General features: G+C 40.1%; 2 protein-coding genes across 5 annotated transcripts in view; one reads left to right on the top strand and one right to left on the bottom strand.

Moving 5' to 3' along the window:
* Nucleotides 1–15,599, top strand: part of brsk2a (BR serine/threonine kinase 2a) — a 183,935-nt gene extending 168,336 nt beyond the window's left edge. For 2 of the 4 annotated variants that reach the window (XM_016681600.1, XM_016681601.1), the window contains 7 exons: nt 1,841–1,901; nt 3,840–4,047; nt 4,760–4,808; nt 6,533–6,656; nt 7,604–7,784; nt 10,758–10,847; nt 13,407–15,599. In XM_016681600.1, the coding sequence (XP_016537086.1) occupies nt 1,841–1,901; nt 3,840–4,047; nt 4,760–4,808; nt 6,533–6,656; nt 7,604–7,784; nt 10,758–10,847; nt 13,407–13,429 (736 nt within the window). In that variant the 3' untranslated portion in view covers nt 13,430–15,599. Of the gene's footprint in view, nt 1–1,840; nt 1,902–3,839; nt 4,048–4,759; nt 4,809–6,532; nt 6,657–7,603; nt 7,785–10,757; nt 10,848–12,929; nt 13,208–13,406 lie in introns of those variants that run through there. The other 2 variants (XM_016681598.1, XM_016681599.1) reach the window with 1 other exon arrangement.
* Nucleotides 15,600–18,699: 3,100 nt separating this feature from the next.
* The window catches only part of abtb2b (ankyrin repeat and BTB (POZ) domain containing 2b), a 50,443-nt gene continuing 48,327 nt past the window's right edge, over nt 18,700–20,815 (bottom strand). The window contains exons 17-18 of the mRNA XM_007571765.2: nt 19,802–19,915; nt 18,700–19,705 (exon numbers count right to left, since the gene is read on the bottom strand). Of these exons, the coding sequence (XP_007571827.1) occupies nt 19,475–19,705; nt 19,802–19,915 (345 nt within the window). The 3' untranslated portion in view covers nt 18,700–19,474. The remainder of the gene's footprint in view (nt 19,706–19,801; nt 19,916–20,815) is intronic.

The following is a 20,815-nucleotide window of genomic DNA, read 5'->3' as shown; positions in this document are numbered from 1 at the left end:
TGTTTCCATAACCTGTAAAATAAAACAGGTTTGAAGCTCTGAATGTCACTCATCTGAGTCTAAATGTATACTCATTTTCAAAAAGTAGGATATATTATTTAGATTTAAATGTACCACATAACCTGTATTGGTATATACCTCTTATACCACTGTGCATGGACGCAGCTTTAAAAGCAAGCAAGAAGCCATGTACACAGACATGCAACATGCAACTGTTGATCACACAGCGTGTCATGTATGACTTAATGATGTAGCGTCTGGGTTTTCTAATATATGATGAATGGTTCGCAAATTGTGTGTGCTGTTCATTGTAAATTAATCCCTCAACAACAATAATTCATCTTTACTGTGAAGCAGTGTTGAGCGTCTGACAGCCCATTACTGTACAGCATAACCATCTGTAACATGAGCTTTATAGACCTGCTGGTCCAACACTAACAGATGCAGAGCGCCTCGGAACAATATGCTCCAAATGGCCGGAAGTTCTGGCCACGTTCAGATTAAGTTTACAAGCATTGTAGGGGTAAGCAACCGTGGCTATGTCTCAGTGGACCGTTGGTCCTCAATGTAAATGATAGCAACTGTCTGGTCTGCTCCCCAGAGTGAAACAAGAAATCCCTGCCAATATGATCTCACCATCGCCTACTCATGTGTGACTGAATGCGTGCAAAAGAATTCTCTCTGAAAACGGACAGTGGAAGATTGACAAATATAACTCGGCAGTGGGTGTTTCTAAATTTTGCTTTCTCACATGGTAGCTTTTAAGGGACCTTTTGTTATGTTTGTCTGTTGTGCTGAAGAGTAAACCTGCTGTTAAAAGTTCTTTTTTACCAAAAGGAAACAACAATTCATGTACATCCACATGTTCACAACTGCATCGGCACCGAGATGCAGAGAGAAAGGAAGCGACCGAGCGAAAGGGGAGGAGGGGGGTATTATTAGACCGAATGACAAAAAGGGACAGTGTTGTGACAGTGAGCAGCTGGTGTTTCCAAGTGTTGACAGGCGCCTGTTTTTGTGTGTTTGTGTGCGTACGCGTGTGCGCTTGATGGAGACAGATTGGGCTGTGATTGTTCATTTCTGAGCAAGACTCTTCTCATTGGGGGTTATTGACGGCATCTGTGAGGAAAATGACAAACATGACAAATGGCACTGAACCAAATGTTCCTCTTTATTCTGCTTCTCAAGATACTTAGCAGGCCCGAAGGCATTAAAAAACAAACAAACAAACAAAAAAAAAAACAATTTGTTTTTTTATTAACGTGCCGAACGGAGGAAAACTAGTTTGAATGGTCGTCAGTAGAAAATTGGTCATGGATTTATCACATCAATATAGTTGAATCCAATGGTTAAGTGGTGTGCTACTAATTGCTTGGAGTCTATGTTAGTAATGCAGATTATCAAGTTGGTGCTGGTGGGTTTTTTTGTTGTTGTAGTAGTGCAGTTACCCTCCTAATTAGATCAGCTGTTGTTTGAAGCACTTAAAAGCAAAATATGGTTGTATCCAGATATTTATACACACTGCATACAAAGGCACACAATTTGTTTTTCTTTTACTGTTGAACAGTAAATTAGGAAAAAAAAAGTTTCTGTTGGGATTGAAGTTTATGTCCAACAGTATGAAAGAAAGGCTATGTGTCTTTTTACACAGCATGTACAGACATCTGGTTTCAGCTGCATCTGTGAACTGCAATGTGCCGTTGTGCCTTCTAAACAATACGCAGGATGTAAACCAGCCTCACACCCTCCCTATATGTTTACTGAAACACGTTACAGGCCACAGGCTGATCCTTTAAATTACCTCTGCTCCTTTGTGTGTTGTCGCTTGTTTTTGCCACAGGTCGCGGTCTATTAGTGGAGCCTCTTCTGGTCTCTCCACCAGCCCCCTCAGCAGCCCACGGGTAAGTCATAAAGCTCAGACACAATCACTCACACACTCTGTAACACACTCATACTGGTAAACGACCATCCAGCTACTGCCGAAACCGCCTTATTGGTGTTGTGTTATTGTTCAATTTGTCTGCAAATAAACTAAAGTAGCCTTTTCTATTGTATACACTGTACACCAAAGTATTCATACCCTTCAAACGTTTTAATACTTTGTTACATCACAACCACAACGATTCCTTTTAATAGGTGATGTACAAATACTTTTGGCAATGCAGTGTAGATTTTTTGTGGACATCTGGTCACTGCATTATTGCTAAAATGCACCCACCTTGACACTTTAGATTTAAATATCCTAAAGATACACTGTTTAACAAAATCCTTATTAACCCAATATTGCATTTTAATTAAGTTACCTTAGGCTTTGTATTAAATTGTTAGATGTCCACCAAAGTAAGGATTACCAACATAAGTCAAACTATAACTCCCAGAGTGGATAGCACAACAAACTTTCACTTTCACCAACCCTGAAGCCTCTTATCCATCCTCTCTATCCTATATACTTACATTATCCCAGCTTCTGTTTTCTCTGTTCCGTTCTCTTCGGAAATCCACATATAAGAATGCTTTAGAAAATCCAACTGTCCTTGCTCAGAGCTGGGGAGCATGTGGTAAACTTTTCCAGTTGGCTAACCTTAGAAGACTCGAGATTATCCAGGATCCAAAGACACAACCCCCTATACTCAGACACACACACCACACGGGTTCTTTGAGGCTGATCTGAAAGGGAAATTGATTTCTCAGATGTACCGAACACCAGGATTGTGCTCGCCACAGGAGACTCTATTTGGAGTTATTTCTGGAAAAAGGGGCAAATACTGGAGTTTTGTCTCTTTGGTCGCTGCATTAAAAGTCAAAAGGATCAATAAAGCTATTAGGAACCTAGAGATCCTGCAGTACAGACACTACCTTCCGTTTATTGTTGAGTCAGTCCAGACTGTGTCCACAGCTGGTCTTATGTCTTTTGCATCTATCTGTGTTTGCTTGTTTTTTTCTGCTGTCAGATCATTGTTTGTTTTCCGCAAGAGAAGCCAGTCTTATGTCTTGTTTGGACTGTACTTCACATTGGTTGTATTTATTTGTTTCCCATGTCAGTTTAATTCTGTCTTTGTTTAATGTCATTGTTTCATGTCATGATTATTTTTTGTTTTGTCTTGTAAATTCTCTATTTTTCCTCCTACTATTCCCTCCTTACCTTTGTGTGGTTGGTGGCTATGTGTGTTTCCGTGCATCCTCATGAGCTTTTATTTAAATTTTTTCATCCACCTGTTCTTCCTCTTGGCTGTGTGTTGTGCTTTGTGTCCTCACATTGCTTGTTCTGAATCCAGCCAATCAGAAAGTTCTGCGTACCACCTCAGTCCCCTGACTTGTCTGAGTCCCCCAACACCAGCCCGTGTCCTTCCCCTGAACCCTGTCCAAATCGCACAGGCCCACGCATCTCCACACCTAACTCCCTGGCTCCAAACAGTGAACCCCTGCCTGGAGCCCTCAACAAGACACAGACACTCCCAGCTAAGCCCAAAGTTGCCCCAAAGCCTCTGCAAGCCACTCGATCAAATCCCCTTCCTGAAACCTCCTCTGATCCAGCACCTGCTGCCAAATCAGAACCTTCCACTCCCTGCCAGCTGCCATCACAACCACCCTCTGCCTCCGTGCCTCCCACTCCTACTTCTCCATCCTCACCTTCTCCTTTTGCCTCCTCCATCTCCAGTACTCCCATCCCAAGCAGCCCCCAGGTACGCCGCTCCCATTACGCTGCCAAACCCCAACTCTCTGTGCCCTTCAGTCCGGTCATGCCCATGTCACCCATCCGGCTACACCACTTTCACCCTGTGGTGCCTGTTCCTTCTCCATTTACTGACCACCCACCCAAATCTATCCCCCTCATACAGGTTACCCCTCACCCTTCCCCTCGAGGCAGCCCCCTCCCAACCCCAAAAGGCACTCCAGTGCATACTCCCAAGGACAGTCCTGCAGGAACTCCAACTCCCACACCGCCCCCAAGCCCATCCATTGGAGGCATGCCTTGGAGGACGCGCCTTAACTCCATCAAAAACAGCTTCCTCGGCTCACCACGCTTCCACCGCAGGAAACTCCAAGGTACTTGCATTCCAGTTGAATTCATGTTTCCTGCAAACACTGAACTAGAACCACGTCAGTCAGCATTTTGCTTCTGATTTCTGATCTCTGGTTTGTGTAAACTTTGACCTACCTATTTTAACCGATTGTGGCTTCTGTGTAAGGTTTACAGTTTAAGAAGATAAAAGGATCACTGTAAAGCCGTGTTTTATTATTTTAGAATGAAGACGAAATAGTGTGGAGTTGACATTTCAGTATCTTTAATTGGCTGTAAGTGTGGCTAGCTGAAACGGTGATTCCTACGCAGGAGTATGGATTCTTTTGAGAAGATAGAGTCTTACCTAACTCTGGGATTTAAAAAGACTGTTAACATTTCCTAATGAAAAGCATTGCATAACACAAACTGAAAATTTAAAAGTACGAAGCAAGGAAACTTTCTTGGTATGTTTAGCCTTCCCATTATCTCATAAAAGCCTTTCTATCTGTTTTTCACTCTCTTGCTTCCTGATTGAACTGCAGACCTGTGTCATGTCATCTTAAAATGTATCTTAGATTTGTGTGTGTTGGATGTAGTGTCGCTTATGAAATTTTGGATTTTTTCCAACTGGCCAAATGACCAGTCGAGGCTGATTTGGCTGAAAATTGGACTACCAACCAATGTCAAAGTTAACTGTCTGAAAGGCTCACATTAATTTGATTAACTCCGATTACTCTGTCTCCATTGCTTCCATAGTTCCTACACAAGAGGAGATGTCCAGCCTCACACCAGAGTCTTCCCCAGAGTAAGTGGAAACTTGCTGACATAACTATGTATGATCTGCAATCATTTTGGGGCTTAGGTTTGGTAGCATAGTCATTTGAAAAATGTAGCGTCTACAAATATTTAATGTTTGCCTGCATTTTATTTTTTTTCTGCTTGCTTAGATTGGTGTGATGACCCCAGGTCCTTGTTAGACATGTTTCACGGTAGCAGGAGTTAGTGGGTTTATGGGGATGCGTGGTGGAAATGGTTGGGGTGTCAGCTCATGTGAAGTTCCAAACTCCTGTGGGCATGATTACTGAAGGTTGGCCTAGATATGGCTGCTTGGCTGCTGTATAGTTTCCTCATGTCCACCTGCCTAGAAAGAAAATATTAACTGTACAGATGAGTTGGAAAGACTCAGCTGACTTTCATGCCAAATATCTTGGCATAATTTTATGGTAGCTGTCCTTTTTGCTTGTTTTGAAACTCCATTGTAGACCAAAGTTCATCCAGTATCATTTTTCTGGATGAACAACACATTTAAGGTAACCAAGAGGTTACTAATGTGACTAAACACACACACACCAAGTGTTGTTTTCAGACAGTGTGGAGAATTCTTTTTTTTTTCTCATCATTTACATCCTGATTGAACTGCAGACTTGTGTCATTATGCCATTTTAAAATGTGTTTTAGATCTGTGTGTGTTGGATGTAGCGTCCCTTATGACTCACTGAAATATGGACTTTTTGATTTTCCAAATGGCTAAATACCAGTCAGACTGATCCAGCTAAAAATTGGATCAGTCCTTAACATTAATGCGTAGAGAAGATAAATGCTCTCTTAGCATTTGCAGATAACTTGTAAATGCACGTAACTGCATTTACAAGTTATTTACAAGTTACAAGTTTGTCCCAGAGCACTTGCTTTAGGTGAGCATTTGGCCTGGACCAGTAAACAGATCTGGGATGGAGTCTCTGTGTTTTCAATGGATCATTGCAGGTTTGGGTTATGGGGATGGGGATGTTTAATAGCCATGTGTTCCTTTCAGACTTTAATTATATTTGCCAAAACGAGTTACAAAAGTGTGTGAATAGCCAATAAAGTCCCAAGTCGGCCAGCTTTGAGTTTTCCCAAAACCATGAAACAGCTCAGACTTATTCTGAAAATAAGCTGAATTCAAACACAAAGTTTGCCATTTTAAAACTTGAAACTGCTATTTAAAACATGAAGTGTTTTCTTAATGACTTCTACTACCACATACTGAAAAAAGAAAAACTAAAATGGCAGTTTTCTTTCCAGGAATTTTTTTCTTTTGTCTCCGTTACTTATCGACTTATGTGACTTATTCCTAATTTTCTCATGGCTTATCATATGACATGGCAACCTAGAGGTCTTTGAACTGCAATTAGTCTAAGAAAAAATAGTATTCACTATTGGGAATTCACTTTTTTTTTATTATTAATTGGAAAAGAAGGCCTGTGCAATACTACAGGTAGGAACTGTACTTAAATCAACGCACACCAAATGCCCACAGATAACTGTTATGTCTGCCAGGCTCCTTCGCTGCTCAGTTGAAAGAAGTTGATAGGGAGGCACTTGGCATACTGTGCAGTTTTTGCTTACATGCAGCACATTTGACAGTAAAAGTAGCAATGGAAAAATGACATATGAAAGGGAACAATATTAACAAATTTAGAATCCGAGAACTATACTATGCTGTTTGTCAGATGATGAGCTGCAATCACTTACTTTTCTTCCTTTCAGACTTGCCAAAAAATCCTGGTTTGGTAACTTCATCAACCTGGAAAAAGAAGAGCAGATCTTTATTGTCATCAAAGACAAGCCTCTCAGCTCCATTAAGGCAGACATTGTTCAAGCCTTCCTTTCGGTAAGATCATCTTTGACTCTGCTTCCTACATCTATATGTGCATATGGTGAGGTCTTGATGTTTGTTTTCCAACATGGCTTCTTTTTATGTGGTAATTCAGTGGACTGTTTGTATTTTGCTATGGACTCTGTTGAGGTCAAGAGAAACAGCACGGCACTGATCATTAGCATATAGATGCCTTTGCCTCTACATCATCAGCATGGGCTTACGAGCAAATCGTAAAATTAAGTTGTAGATTACATCTGGGTTTTAGTTTTGTAATGCTGTGGATGTATGTTTTGGGGCCAACGTCAATAAGCTCCGAACCAGATTGACCAAACACGCCGCTGCGGTAGTTGATATTCAGTCAACATAATTGAACAGAACCCATCCTCACCCCGGTTAGATTTAACATAGTCTAAGTAAATGCAGCTCTGCCGCCGCAGGTCAATGTCAGATCCGTTTCCCCTTCCCTGAAGGCAGCTATTTTCTCCTCTGGGTTACGCAAGCTGGTATTCCAGACAGGAGATTGGCACCTGAATCAGTGGAATTATACCTCAGAGCACACTCACATTAATGGAATGTCAAAGCCTCCTCAGCACTGTAGCAAAACGTGACAATTTCAGAGCTCACCTGTTCGTTGGGCATAGAAATTCATTTTGGTAGGGAGAGGGCCATGTTTTGGATGACTCCAGATTATATTAGCTTAAGTCTCTGTGGCACACATGGCTACTCCCTGAGGCATTAATCTTCTTAGAGTTTCAACTGGGGCTCATGGTATGCAGAGGGTATTTTAATGAGGGCTCATTTCACCCTGTCATTTGTACGGTTGGGCAGCAGAAGATGATATCACTCGTTTTCTATTTATTATCACATTACCTGCAATTGTTGGCTACCTATTTTAATCTCATCTGTACATGTTTGTCTTTTTTTTTTTCTCTTTTCTTTTTTTTGTCTTTTTCTCCCAGATTCCCAGCCTGAGCCACAGCGTCATCTCTCAAACAAGTTTCCGGGCAGAGTACAAGTCCACCGCCGGCCCCACAGTCTTCCAGAAGCCGGTCAAGTTTCAGGTGGACATCACCTACACAGAGAGCACAGCTGCCACAAAAGAGAACGGCATCTATTCAGTTACTTTTACCCTGCTCTCAGGTGAGGACTTTTCTGCACCCATAACATTTATCTCCTATGAACAGAAACTGATGTAATATCAAAACGCAGTGCTATGTAGGCACTGTTTGCATTTCCAACATAAGTTTGCACAATTTTATCAGATGAAAACTTTTAACCCTTTTATTGCTTTTCTTAATCATGGTCAACAGAATTTGACAACAGTGTCTGGAAATTCCATTCACTGGCTAATCGATATTCCTGTCTGCCGCTGCAGCACGAAGGCCAACAAACACTCTGACAAATCTTTAAGACATCCCCTTTAGTTCAGTTAAATCCATCCGAAAAATAAAAATAAAAAATGGAAGGAATCTGGCACATGTGCAAATCTTTTAGATCAGGCTAACTGAGTGAGCACCCAAGATGTGACTACAAAGAGAGAGAGAGAGACTACCAGTTTCTTCAGTGTAAGCTACCTGTTTTGTGTTGTGTTTTATGAAATTTTAAATCAGGGTCGGAGGAGATCGGGGGCAATAACGAAACCAAACGCTGTTTCTGCTAAAATTAAATGTGCTCGATTTATTTCCCTACAGATTACAGCAAAATAACATGCATCAAACACTGTTGCTGCTAGAACAAATATGCTCGATTTATTCCCCACAGAATACAGTACAAAACACTCTATGACTAAACACGTGATGCTTGATTCATTCAAGTTATCAGCGCTTACCTCGTGAAACCGGAGAGCCTTCGGCCTAGAGACAAGCAGCAGCATCAACGTAGCTGGGCATTCGAACGCGATCCACAGCAGACTCTGACCAAAACCGCGGGCTTTTTCATATTTTATCTCTTAAACAAAGGGATGCCTGCGTGCAAAGGGGGAATGGCCATTTCCATCCTTGCAGGCGAGCCATCCAATCAGAGGTAGCCGCTCTCTGACCATGAGCCAATCATGGGCTGAGAGCGTGAACCAGCGGACCAATCAGAGCCCAACCCAAGTCAACCAGAGCTAAGCACGCCCTGTTCACGTGATCCGCATGAGCACAATAATCTGAGCAGAATAAGTTTTATCAAACAAAGAAAGATCAAATTATAAAGCAAAGAACAAGTTAAAAGATAATAAAAATATAATAAAAAGAATAATGATTATCAAAGAACATAAAAGATAATAAAAAGATAATAAAAAGATAAAAATACAAAACACCAGATCATGTCGTCACACTTGTGACTGCACTGAAGGAGTTACAAGCTTTAGCAGCTGAAATGGGAGAGACTCTTTACACAACTTTTTCCCAGGATCTTCATCAGTACAACGTTTTATGAGAGAATGGTAATGAGAAAAAAAAAATCACTGGTACAGGAAATCCATATTAAGGCTCAGCTAGAGCCTGTGGAGGCGTACATACTAGTAGGGTATTCTTAAATAACCTATTTCCTCCCACATCTTTAGACTTCTAAAAATCCAATTTTAAAAATCTAATTTTTCCAAATCAAATTTTGTGAAACCTGTAACACTGCCACTTACACTTCAAGTGGAATGCTTTCACACTTCAGACTAATGGCATCAAAATGGACTTTTTCAAAGTAGCAAACACATAAAACTAAAATGTATGTTTTTTTTGTTTTTTGTTTTTTTGTTTGGATGGGGCTGTTTTCAAACTTTGCTGCCAAAATGAGCAACTGCCTGAGAGTTTCTTGGAGTTTCTGCCGCCCCGAGTGCTCGATAAGATTTTCTTCTTACCTCCCTAAGCGTAACGAAACGAGGTCTGGCAATGCAAGATTACATACCGAGCAGCCATGTGTGAATGCTTAGTTGTGCAGAAACGGATGTACGCTTTCTTTCACTCCCTTTAGTCTCTTTCACTCAATCAAGTACAACTACAGTAGTTTGATTCTCAGAGCTGCGGTTCAGCGAAGGAGATGGAATCTTTCACCTTGATGAGTATTGGTTCAGTTACCAGCTATGTATGATTGCAATCTTATGAAAAACACAGAAAAGTAGAAAAGCTAAAGATGTATTTGGATAGTTTAATGGTGGGAATACATTTGAATTGTAGAGGAAGAATTGGATGGATAGGTTTGCATTACAATCCATTTCTATTAATAAAAAAGTCGATACAGGCTCAAATATTTCCCTCTTGTGGTAGGATAAATGCCTCTTTAGCAGATCAGTCTAAACATGTTTTGTACCAAACATGATGAAGCTTATTTAAATTGGTTGGTTTTCTGGTACAGGCTCTGCTTTTAGCCGTAATTCATACATTTTTAGTAGTTTTGAGGTCTGTACTCTTCCAGTAGTTTATTATTAGTCTTCTTTCTTTTAAACTTCCTACGCTGTATGAGCAGGTAGCCTGTTGCAGCAGCTGCCACTCATTCCTGGGTTTTGTCTTTTAAGATTAAATTTTTCAACAAGTTTCGTTTTTGTCCCGACTTCCCCCACTGTGGAACAATAAAAGTTTTCTACTCTATGTATGACACAATGCCAGTTATAGCTTGTGCACCTAATTATTGCTATAAAAACTCACTGAAGTTGTGTTATCATTCCACCCTAATAAAATAACCTTTCAAAACAATAATGAAAAGCCCAAATAATACCCCTACAGCATCTAATGTCTGACTGCTCCTGTATGCTAAATATATGGGCTAACTTCCATCCAGCACAACTGAATGTCACTCTACACAATGGGATTTAGCAATTACATATATTCCTCTTTTTGTCATTCTGCATCTATATCTTATGGCTCAAACAGTAGACATGCTGTTAATATTGAATCCTGACTCAAATGAGCACACGTTTTGACTTGTCATTGCTTTGGAAACCACAGGTGTATTCATGATAGCTACATGTCACTCAGAGAAAGGTGCTGCTGTTATGCTTTTCTGTTAACTACTGATTCCCTACTGTAGTTGAGTGACGGAGCTGAACCAGAGTTCATTTATGAACTCCACCCGTACTTCCACCCTTGCAAATACTTTCAGGTCGATTGAGCTAATATTTTCCGTATTTGTGCGCAGGTCCAAGCCGGCGTTTTAAGCGAGTAGTTGAGACGATTCAGAGCCAGTTGTTAAGCACACATGAACAGCCTGGGGTCCAACAACTCTCTGGTGAGTTAAAATGTTTATTTCAGATGAAGAAATACCTTTTTTCCCTAAATCTCCTTCCCAAATTCCCCCCTACCGCCTCATCTTTCTATGCCATCCCTTAACAAACCACTCACATCTGAAGCCAAGTTAGATCTTGCCCTTCTTTTTGCTCTTGTACTCTGCTTCTTCAAACGGCTTCCTGTGCCTCACCGACTTTAAGGGGTGTGAGGTTGCTCTGAAGCGCCGACTGCAGGCCAAAGTATTCTTACGTTGCCATGGAAGATTAAAGATTAAAAGAGAGGTAGATTAAGTTGATTGGCGTTGGGTTATTCCTGGTTATTCCTATTTTATAGACTGATCGTCCATGCCTGCTGCCATGGCAACACTGCTGTGCCTCAACACACTCCCAGAATTCAGAGAGCAGCACGCCTGATAAGACACGCCTGTCTTTTATGATGTTTTAGTGCATCCAAATAAGACACCCCGCCAGTCTCTTTCATATTGGCCTCTTTTGGTGTCTTAAGGCTTTAAATAACCTATTGACATTCTGGTTATTACCTCCTTTGTGTCATTAGTCTCAAGGCTGCTACAGTTTGTTGTTTCTCAACTGTTCTCCTAATGCATGGAGTGGAAGGTGAAGAGAATAGGGAAAAAAAAGCCACAGGAATCTTATTTTTTCTTCCGCTCAGAATTTTTTGTCTTGTGAGTCACCTCTGTTTGTGTTATTTATTTTGCAATACCCCCATCTTCTGGTCAGCAGTGAAACTACAGATATACTTGCGTTAATCAGCTAGAAAGTGCTTTTTTCCCCTCCCAAATAACAGTTTCATCTCGTGTAAAATATAAAAATATTGGACACATCCTACTCCACATTGATACTTTAGTAGATATTTGCTCTATAACCCACTACATTTGTCAGAAGTGAACTCTTTATTTGCATTGAGCCTTTTTTATTCATTTTTAGTGATTCCAGTTCTCATTAGCAATTTGCTGTCAGTGTTGTATTCCAGTAAGTTTTCTAACATTAAAAAAAAACAAAAAAAAAACTTAAGCTTACCAGTTTTTGATCTTTAGAGTTTAGCTCATTACCAGACTGAGTTGTTGGAAGGGTCACATTAGGTTGCAAACATTGGATTAGGTTATTATGACTGTAGGTTGCCACACAATGAATAGAAATGAAAGCAGTTTTAGTTCCACAGTAATAACATCCACAGTCATGCAGGTAGGGGTCAGCCTGTCCTGATAGTGCTAAGGTACAGGGAGTTCACTCAGTTTTCAAACTAAGTGTTACTCGGGGCCTGTGAAAATATGACGTGCCACATTTAAGCCAAATCTGGCACATTCTCAAGTCCACATGCAGAGGCATTCTGGCAAAAACACAGAGCAAATGATAATCCTTGTTAATTATGCTTATTTGACTCACAGTTTTCAAACAACAAATTACCCTTTTGCAGAACAGTTTGCTAAATATATGTGCAAATACATGAAATATGCTGCCAGCATATGTTCTCTTGTTTCTTACAAACAGCAGCTCAATGATGTGTGTTTTTGACTTTCCAAAGATATGACACAGTAACTAATGACCATGACTATCCTTCCTTCATTTCCGATGTTTGGGGTTCCTACTGCAGTTGCTGAAATAATCTTCATATAGAAAAAAAAAAATCCTACATACACTTTTTTTTCTTACTTGCTGTGTAGCTAATGTGTGTCGACTCATTTACATATTAAAAATCGCACAGACAAATAAAACAGCTGACCAGATGATTGATATGATTTAGGCCTATGTTTTACACAGCTCACAGTTGATAAAAACCGTTTGGACTTCCATGCGAACATTAATCTTGGATACAACAAATGCAGTGTATTTTATACGGTGCCTGTCAGAAGCGGACTCTCATTTGTCACTGGCATATGCGGCGTAACGACTTTTCCGTGGAATCATTCTCTTTGGTCATCGAATGCTCCTTTGCTCTCTCCATCTTAGCATTGGTCCCCATTGTCCTCCAGTGAACCCTGTTCTTCCTATATTTTCCCCACATTTGTGTGCCTGTATTGGACACTGGCTAACTTATTTGACATGATTAACCCAACTTTTTTCAGATGAGAAGAATGGCCAGGTGCCCCACCCTTTCGGCATGCCCTCCAAGCACTGCCCCTCTCCCATGCACGTCCGGAGACACGAATCAGAAAACAATGACACCAAATTCCCAGCTGCAGGCCGAGACAGAGGCAAGCTGTCGGCGGCATCTGTGGGGACACAGGAAGAGGCTTAAGCCTGAGACATTTTGTAGATGAACCGATGCAAATCCGAACCGGGCGCAAAGAGAACATCTAGTTTACAGACGTTATTAGAGGAAAAGTTCTTTATGTGCAAAAAATAAAAATAAAAAATACACCACAGCTCCAGAACACATAAATAAAATGCTGCGACTCTCCGATGTTTCATTTCTCTACAGTTTCCATCATCATTAACACTCCCTCTCCCCGACCCACCCATCAAATCCCCCCCCCACATGCTTATTTGTGTCCCTTTCTGCTGCTAACCTCTGTGATGTCCTGACTTGTTTTTGACACCAGGAATAATCCAGAAAACCTATTAAAGTCCCTCCTCCTGCTCCATGCTCCACTTGCCCCTCCAACAACTACCCCAATCCACCCCCCTTCAAATGTGCCAAGAGTGTCGGACATTTGTCAGTGGAGGACTCCTCTCCGAGGGGTGCCGAAAAAAAAGCCTTCCACCTTCGACTGCACCCCAACTCCACCTTTGGCATCCATCAGTAGAAAGTAGATGAAAGTCATTTTAGTGCTTCTTCCATAATCTTTCAAGCACACACCTACAATCATACTCTCCAGTCATCAAATGGCTCATCTTCTTTCTTTCTTTCTTTTTTTAGTTTTTTTTTTTTAAAGGGATTATTTTTATTCTATTGGAAATAAAGCACTGGTCAAAACACTCAAGGTACAGCATACAACAAAAAAAAAACATGCACAAAACACTCTGGGATGTACCAATGTTGATGGAAAAACATAAAATAAACCTACAAAAGACTTACAGAAATGTGAGGAGGAGCAAAGAGAGAGCATTGTCGCTGGACGTCCAAACAGCCAACACAGGCGCTTGCCGGATTGTATCCCTTTGCTTTGTATTGTACTTTCTTTGTGATGAACTGGGTTTGAATTTTAATTTTTATTAGACTTGATACAACTGCTGCAAAATGGACTGAAATCATGATTTCAGAGAGGACGTGGGTGTCAGCAAAACAGGCAACGGGGAAATGGGGGAGATAAAAATGAAAGTATTGGGGGGGGAAAGGTGGGTACAGGGAGGGTTATGTGGGTATTTAAATGAATGATCTATTCTCTTGTACAGACTGAAAGCATTTTTAATGTAAAAAAAAAAATGAAATGTCTAGTTGTGACACTGTTAGATATCATAGAAACAGGCTGTTGAAGCTACGCCTGCATCATTCTGTCATTTTAAATTCTGTGTATTTTTGTTACATGATTATCGCTGTCCCTGTTTGATCGACCTGGAAATTATCCAAACATTCCCTGTTCTCTGCAGCACTTTCTTTGATTTTCCATTTGTACCTCTCTCTTAGTCTCAAATACCAGCAGTAGGAGTAGAGGAACAAAAAAAAAAAGTGATAAATGCAATTGTGAATATTTTTGTATTGTTGTCCTTATTTATTCATATTTGTTCATCTCACTGTTTAATTCCTAATTTATTATAACTTGGCTATTTATATGGACAAAGCTGTTAGGTCAGTTGAATGTTATTTACTACCCTCTTGTGTGTTGGTAAATGGGACATTTAAAGAAAAGAGAGAGAAAAAAAAAGCTGAACTTTATTTTGTTTTTGTTTGACTTAAAACAGAAATATGTGAACTTTGACAAATCTCTTTATTTCCAGACCTCATTGAAGAGGAAACAAGAACTTGTTGGAACTCTGGAAAAAGAATGGTTTTACCAGTAATTTAAGAATGTAGACTTAGCCTCTTTTGGAAGAGGGAACATGCTCTTCTATTGATATTTGTCAGTTTGCATTGAATGCCAGGCCTGAGGAGGAGAATTTGTCAGATCGTGATCTGCTTCTTCTCTTTGTAAATAGACAGACGAGCTGTGGGGGTTGATTGTCTTCTCAACCATGCTGGGGATTCCTGCTCTATGCTTTTAGCTTGTATTGCTGTGTGCATGTCAAACATGAGCTTTTCTTTGCATGGCTTTAGTGTTTAATGTTCCACGCCAAACTCGCCCCCCTTCTATCAGCCTTCATTAATTTTTCCCTCAACAGTACTGTGTTTTAAAGTTGAAATTCCCTTCTCTCTGCTTTTAATTCTGGCCTTTTGCTTTCTTACTCTCCTTTCAGTCCTGCTGACTTTCTTTTCCTTCCTCCAGCTTGTGCACAAAGTTTTTAAACGATGCTTCCTTTACTACGTACCTCTCTGCGGAAAGCTCAGAGGTCTGGGCGTTCTGTGCCTGTCTGTTGAAGAGGCACAGGGAGGGAATACCACTACTACAAAATCAAAGCAATACCTTTTATTCACCCTCCTCTTTGTTTACTACAATGGGAAGCTGACGGCACTGAGGACAAATTTTGGCCCGGATGGGTCTTTTCTTCTTATTTGTTTTTTTATTTATTTTATTTTATTTTATTTTATTTTCCTTTTTTTTTGGGACAGAGCAGGAACAAAACTTACTGATGTAATCCCCATTCTAAATAACTGTGAGCATTTTCAGTGCTGAAACAAATAAACTCATTCAGTTATGTTGTGTGTGTTCTCCTTTTTCATATTGGTAAAGATAGGTCCATTCCTTTGAGGAAAAAAAATTATATATATATATATATATATATATAATCTTAGAATCAAGAATTAAGTGTACATTTAAACAACTCGATGTAACTTCAATTCAATCGCACTTCTGTCAAACCAACCTCACCTGTTGGGAAGCAATACTGTGTGAATCTATTTCACCTGCCGTTTTTGTAAATACAACGGGCAACAGGTGGTCATGAGAGGCAATTAGCCAGATGACCCTTATAAAGGATGAGTTTTGTAGATGGTCACTGCAGACCACTTGTCTCTTCCCATCCTTTCTGGCTGACATCTTTGTCACTTTTGCATGTTGTCAGTGTCCACATGCCAAGAGGTGTCATGAGACGGGAGTTTACAACTCGCTGCCAGATCCCTGCAAAATAACCTCTAGTAGGCCACTGTGTATGTTTCTGCTCAAAGATCATACTCCATGAGGGTGGTATGAGGGTCCGACATCCATGAATGGGGCCTGTTCTTACACCCCAACTCTCTGCAGAGTGGTTTGCTTTTGTCAAAGAGCACCAAGATTGGCGGTGTGTTCTCTTCACAGAGGAGAGCATGTGACAGAGTCTGGAGACACCGTGGAAAATGTTGTGCTGTCTGCAACATGACCAGTTTGGCGGTGGGCCAGTAATGGTGTGGAGAGGTACAGTACGTCTTCGGAAGGACGCAATGGGTCTGAGGTTGAGACCTTCAGACCCATTGTGAGACCATCTGTCGATGCGTGTTCCTCAGACCTGAATCCAATAAAGCACATTTGGGACAACATGTTTTGTTCCAACCACCAACTGCACTGCGGACTGTGCAGCAGTTGATTGATGCTTTAATCCAGTGTTTTTCAACCACTGTTCCGCGGCACACGAGTGTGCCATGAGTGATCGTCAGGTGTGCCGTGGAAATTATTCAATTTCACCTATGGTACCGTATTTTCCGGACTATAAGCTGCTACTTTTTTCCTAAACTTTGAGCCATGCGGATTGTAGCCCGGTGCGGCTTTTCTGTGTATTTTTCTTCAACCACCAGGGGGCTCTTTAGCAGGAAGTGAATCATTAGAAGTCAAAATTGTGAATCAAAGAAGAACGCGTTAATTTTCATTTAGAACAACCACATGCTAGCAGCAGGCACGACGGAGAAATGTTTTCAAACTCATATGGTGCAGCTTTTAAGTTGAGGACTGTCGATCTGCCACTACATGAGAGACAGTGAAGCTCAGCAGTAGTTGGAAAGAACAGGGTCCATTTCCCACATCATGTCTGTGTGAAGTGAGCTTCTCAAGCCTGGCTACTATAAAAACTGAAACCAGAGAGACTGAGAGCTGTTGAGGAAGAGCTTTGTCTTTCTTCAATTTCTTCCAGGAAATCAGCTGTTTTCATCCAAATATGCACAGATTTCACACTAGATGGGTAAAATATACAGATATTGACATTTTGTACATGCAAATCTTCATATTGTAACAGTGAAATCTTTCCCAAATATTATTGGTTCTTTCAGAATAACAATTATTTTCTGTCTTCTGGCTAAAAGAATGCTTGTGGATTAGTTTGTAAAACACTTTTAAGTTTTCTACAACTTCTTTAAATTTAAAACCACAATGTTGTGGCCCTGTTCAGGTGTATTTTTGAAGTGGACATGTTGCGTGCAATTTGAAATAAGAAATGTAAAATGTGATAAAAATACATTTTTGTGTTTATTTGATTCCTATTCAAGACACTTTGATAAGAATGACTATATATGTAATATAGGCGGCTACAGAGTATCTTTGTTTACATTTTTGGTTGGTGGTGTGCCTCGAGATTTTTTCAATTAAAACGTGTAGCTTGGCTCAAAAAAAAGGTTGAAAAACACTGCTTTAATCCACATCTGGGAAGAGATCCCTCAGGAGAACACACACTGCTAAGCCTCATTCGGACTTTACTTGAGGAATTTACACAGAAGCTGGCTCAGCTTGCGATAGGATTTTCCACTTTCTTTTGAGTGTAATTTAGATTTACATTGATAATTTTTGCTATTTTGTTCTCAATGCTTTCAACTGAAATGTTCCATTCATTGGGATCTAGAATGTTATTTTAGTGTTCCCTTTAATTTTGAGCTGTGTATCTTTTTTTTTTTCATAACCTTTCCTTTCTGGCTTTTTTATAGAGTATATTTTATTTGTACTCTTAAAGGTTGGTGCATGTAAGAGACCACTGTTTTCAGGTAAGCCCACAAAGCCACATACAGGTTGACAAAGTGAAGCAGGAGTCGAACCTTGATGTGCCTCTGCAGATCATTATGGGTAACATAGTTTTTGTACCTTCCTGCATATGCCCAAGGTATCATCTCAGATTATATCCATGAGGAACCTGATCAGAGACCCAGACCACTTTATCAGACTCCTTTAAAAGTGGATTATTCTTCAAGTGCAACACTCTGCTTCCAGACTTGTTCCCCCCTCAACTTATGATTCATATCTGATAAAAAGTGACATTCTGAATGTAAGCAAATTGGTAAATCAACAAATTTCAACCTTTTGTTTCAATTCATGTTGATATTTATGGTTTATAGTTGAGGAAAATCCAGAATTTTGGGTGCTAAGGAGATGGTGCATTTGCTCAGCTTGGTTTAATTATGCCCGGAGTAGTTTTTATGTTCTCCTTGTTCATGCGTGTGTTCTCTGTTACTATGGCTTTCTTCCACAATACAAAAACATTGTATTGTGGAATACAATGTTTTTGTATTCCACAAAAACATTGTATTCCACAATACAATGTTTTAACGTTAATTGGTTTGTAAACTGCCCTGTAGGCAAGAATGTCCTTGTGCAGTATTTGTCCACTGTGTGTGTTTCTGGACAGATGGGGGGGATATTAAGTTTAAGGTTTAGATGTGCTGATTTAGCCTAACACAGCCTTGTAGAAATAAGAGCTCATTGAGTCAAAATTAAGATTTTTTTTTCTCTTACCGTTTTTCTTGTGAGAAAGTATTTGTTTGAATATGCATTTGCATTCCTCTTACAGGTTGCTGCTGCTTTCAGGTGAGTCCATTCAACACCATACAAAAAAATAAAAAGTTCCAGTCAAAGTCACAAGGTTTATTTCACGCAAAACATATTTTTCAAATCCTTCTGTTGTGGCTGTGTAAATATGGTAAACATCAAGATAAGCTTAATTACCTATTAGTATGCCTGCATAAACAGCTGAAGCATTTTTAAAATATTAATTAGCTTGGATTAAAAATGAAATCAAAGGGCATGCCTCATTAAATACTTTCACATCTTTTGTTCTCATTAAATAGAAAATGTCCATCCCACTTAGCAGTAAATGTCATTCTGGTCATACTTTAGTTAAAAAAACAACTATTTTATAAGCGTAGTTGTTTTTTTTTTTTTTATAAACATTTGCATCACTACAGACTGGACTGAGCTTTCCTCCCACTCTGCGTCTTCAGTCTATGGTTACTGTACATAGCTTCAGTCAAAACCCAGGAGTTGCTGCAAATTCCAGTCCTTTAATGATTTCCACTAGATGGCAGCAGTATTTTGTTTTTGAAACTTTCCATTTAGGCTTCCTGAGCCTTGGAGGAAAAAAACAAAACACAAACCACCCTTTTTGAAAAACTTACTGTTCGTCACAGTAACCGCCATCATGTAGTGCTTGGCACAAAATAACACTGTTCAGAGTCAACAACTGCCAAGTCGGTCACTGTGCCACACTGCACACAGTTCTGCAGCATTTTCTCTGGAATGTGGTTCCTACAGAACCAAGCCACCTGTATTTACACAAAGCCTTCTTCTGCAACTTTCACACACTTGTTGCTTTTCGTCTTGTCTCATTGCAGCGGCTCACGTCTTCAGACTTGAGATGAAATGTAAAGCGAGCGTATACGCTGAGCCAGGATGGCCTCCAGCTCTTCCAGAGGTGAGTCACTGCGGCTGTGAGCCAGAGAAGTGCAGTTATTCCCCTGTCGAGTGCAGTTGGTTCCTAGTAACAGGGTCCTGAAGCCGTCTTTTTCCAGCAGTGCCGGCATCTGCTGCAGGAAGAAACTTTCGCAACATGAACTCAAATCCACCGAACCATTTGCCTGTTCAAGGAAAAAAAAACAATCATGTTTTATCTGCTTACAAAATGTAGACCAGATTACAACAGAGTAGCACAGCCTTCTCAAAACAGACATTACCTTGGCTGTCTTGTAGATGCTGACTGCATTGTCGAGGTTTATGTGCTTGGAGCAGATGAGCTCACAATGTCTTTGTAGTGCCCCCAGCTTGAACTGATTAGCAGCCGACAAAAGCTGTAGTGGAAAAAAAATTACCAAAATTTTATACACTTGTTATAATCTTTTAGTTCATAAACCCACCTGGTTGTGTCTGTAGTCATAAGCTTAGATTTATTTATTTTGGCTGTGGTATCCGGTTGTAGAACAAAAAATTGTAAGGAACTGGATCAGTTTCACAAAGCTGCACGTGTTTGCATGTCCCCCAGAAGCAGGAATACACAGAGCTGTTGCTGCCTCCGGCTGATGAATGTGCCTCAGCAGAGATTTAGATCACTCATTTTGAACTTGTAAATATACTGCTCAAAAAAATAAGGGGAACATTTCACTTTAATTTTGTGTGTGGCTCCAAATCCAGGCCTCCATTGGTTAATAAATTTGATTTCCATTGATGATTTTTGTGTGATTTTGTTGTCAGCACATTCAACTTTGTACAGAACAAAGTATTCAATGAGAATATTTCATTCATTCAGATCTAGGATGTGTTATTTGAGTGTTCCCTTTATTTTTTTGAGCAGTGTATTTTTGAGTTCTCCTGTTCTTTAGAATACATATCTCACTAATTTCAGTTCCTAAAAGTATAAACTACATAACTGAATGCTTTTTGATGATCTGCCATGACTAGATCAGGTTTCGGTGATATCAATTCTTCAAGTCTGGATCCAAGTTCGGTTCCTCCTAACGAGGCGGCATTTTGATAGTAGTTGATGGAAAAAAAACAAAAAACAAAACGTCTACTTAGCCTACAGATTATTTGGTATTTGTTCTCTTCTTTCAGTAAGGCAATACTGAATGAAAACATTTAGTCAATGAGTGTACAAATGAACTAATTTTCAAGTAAAACTAATGTACAGCTTAATTTGCACTAAACGGGTTGAATGGTGAAAGAGTACAGGCCATGAATTCACATTTCCTGTA

The sequence above is a fragment of the Poecilia formosa genome, unplaced genomic scaffold (assembly GCF_000485575.1).
Source record: "Poecilia formosa unplaced genomic scaffold, Poecilia_formosa-5.1.2 Scaffold287, whole genome shotgun sequence".
Lineage (NCBI taxonomy): Eukaryota > Metazoa > Chordata > Actinopteri > Cyprinodontiformes > Poeciliidae > Poecilia > Poecilia formosa.
This window is presented reverse-complemented; position numbering and strand designations above follow the sequence as displayed.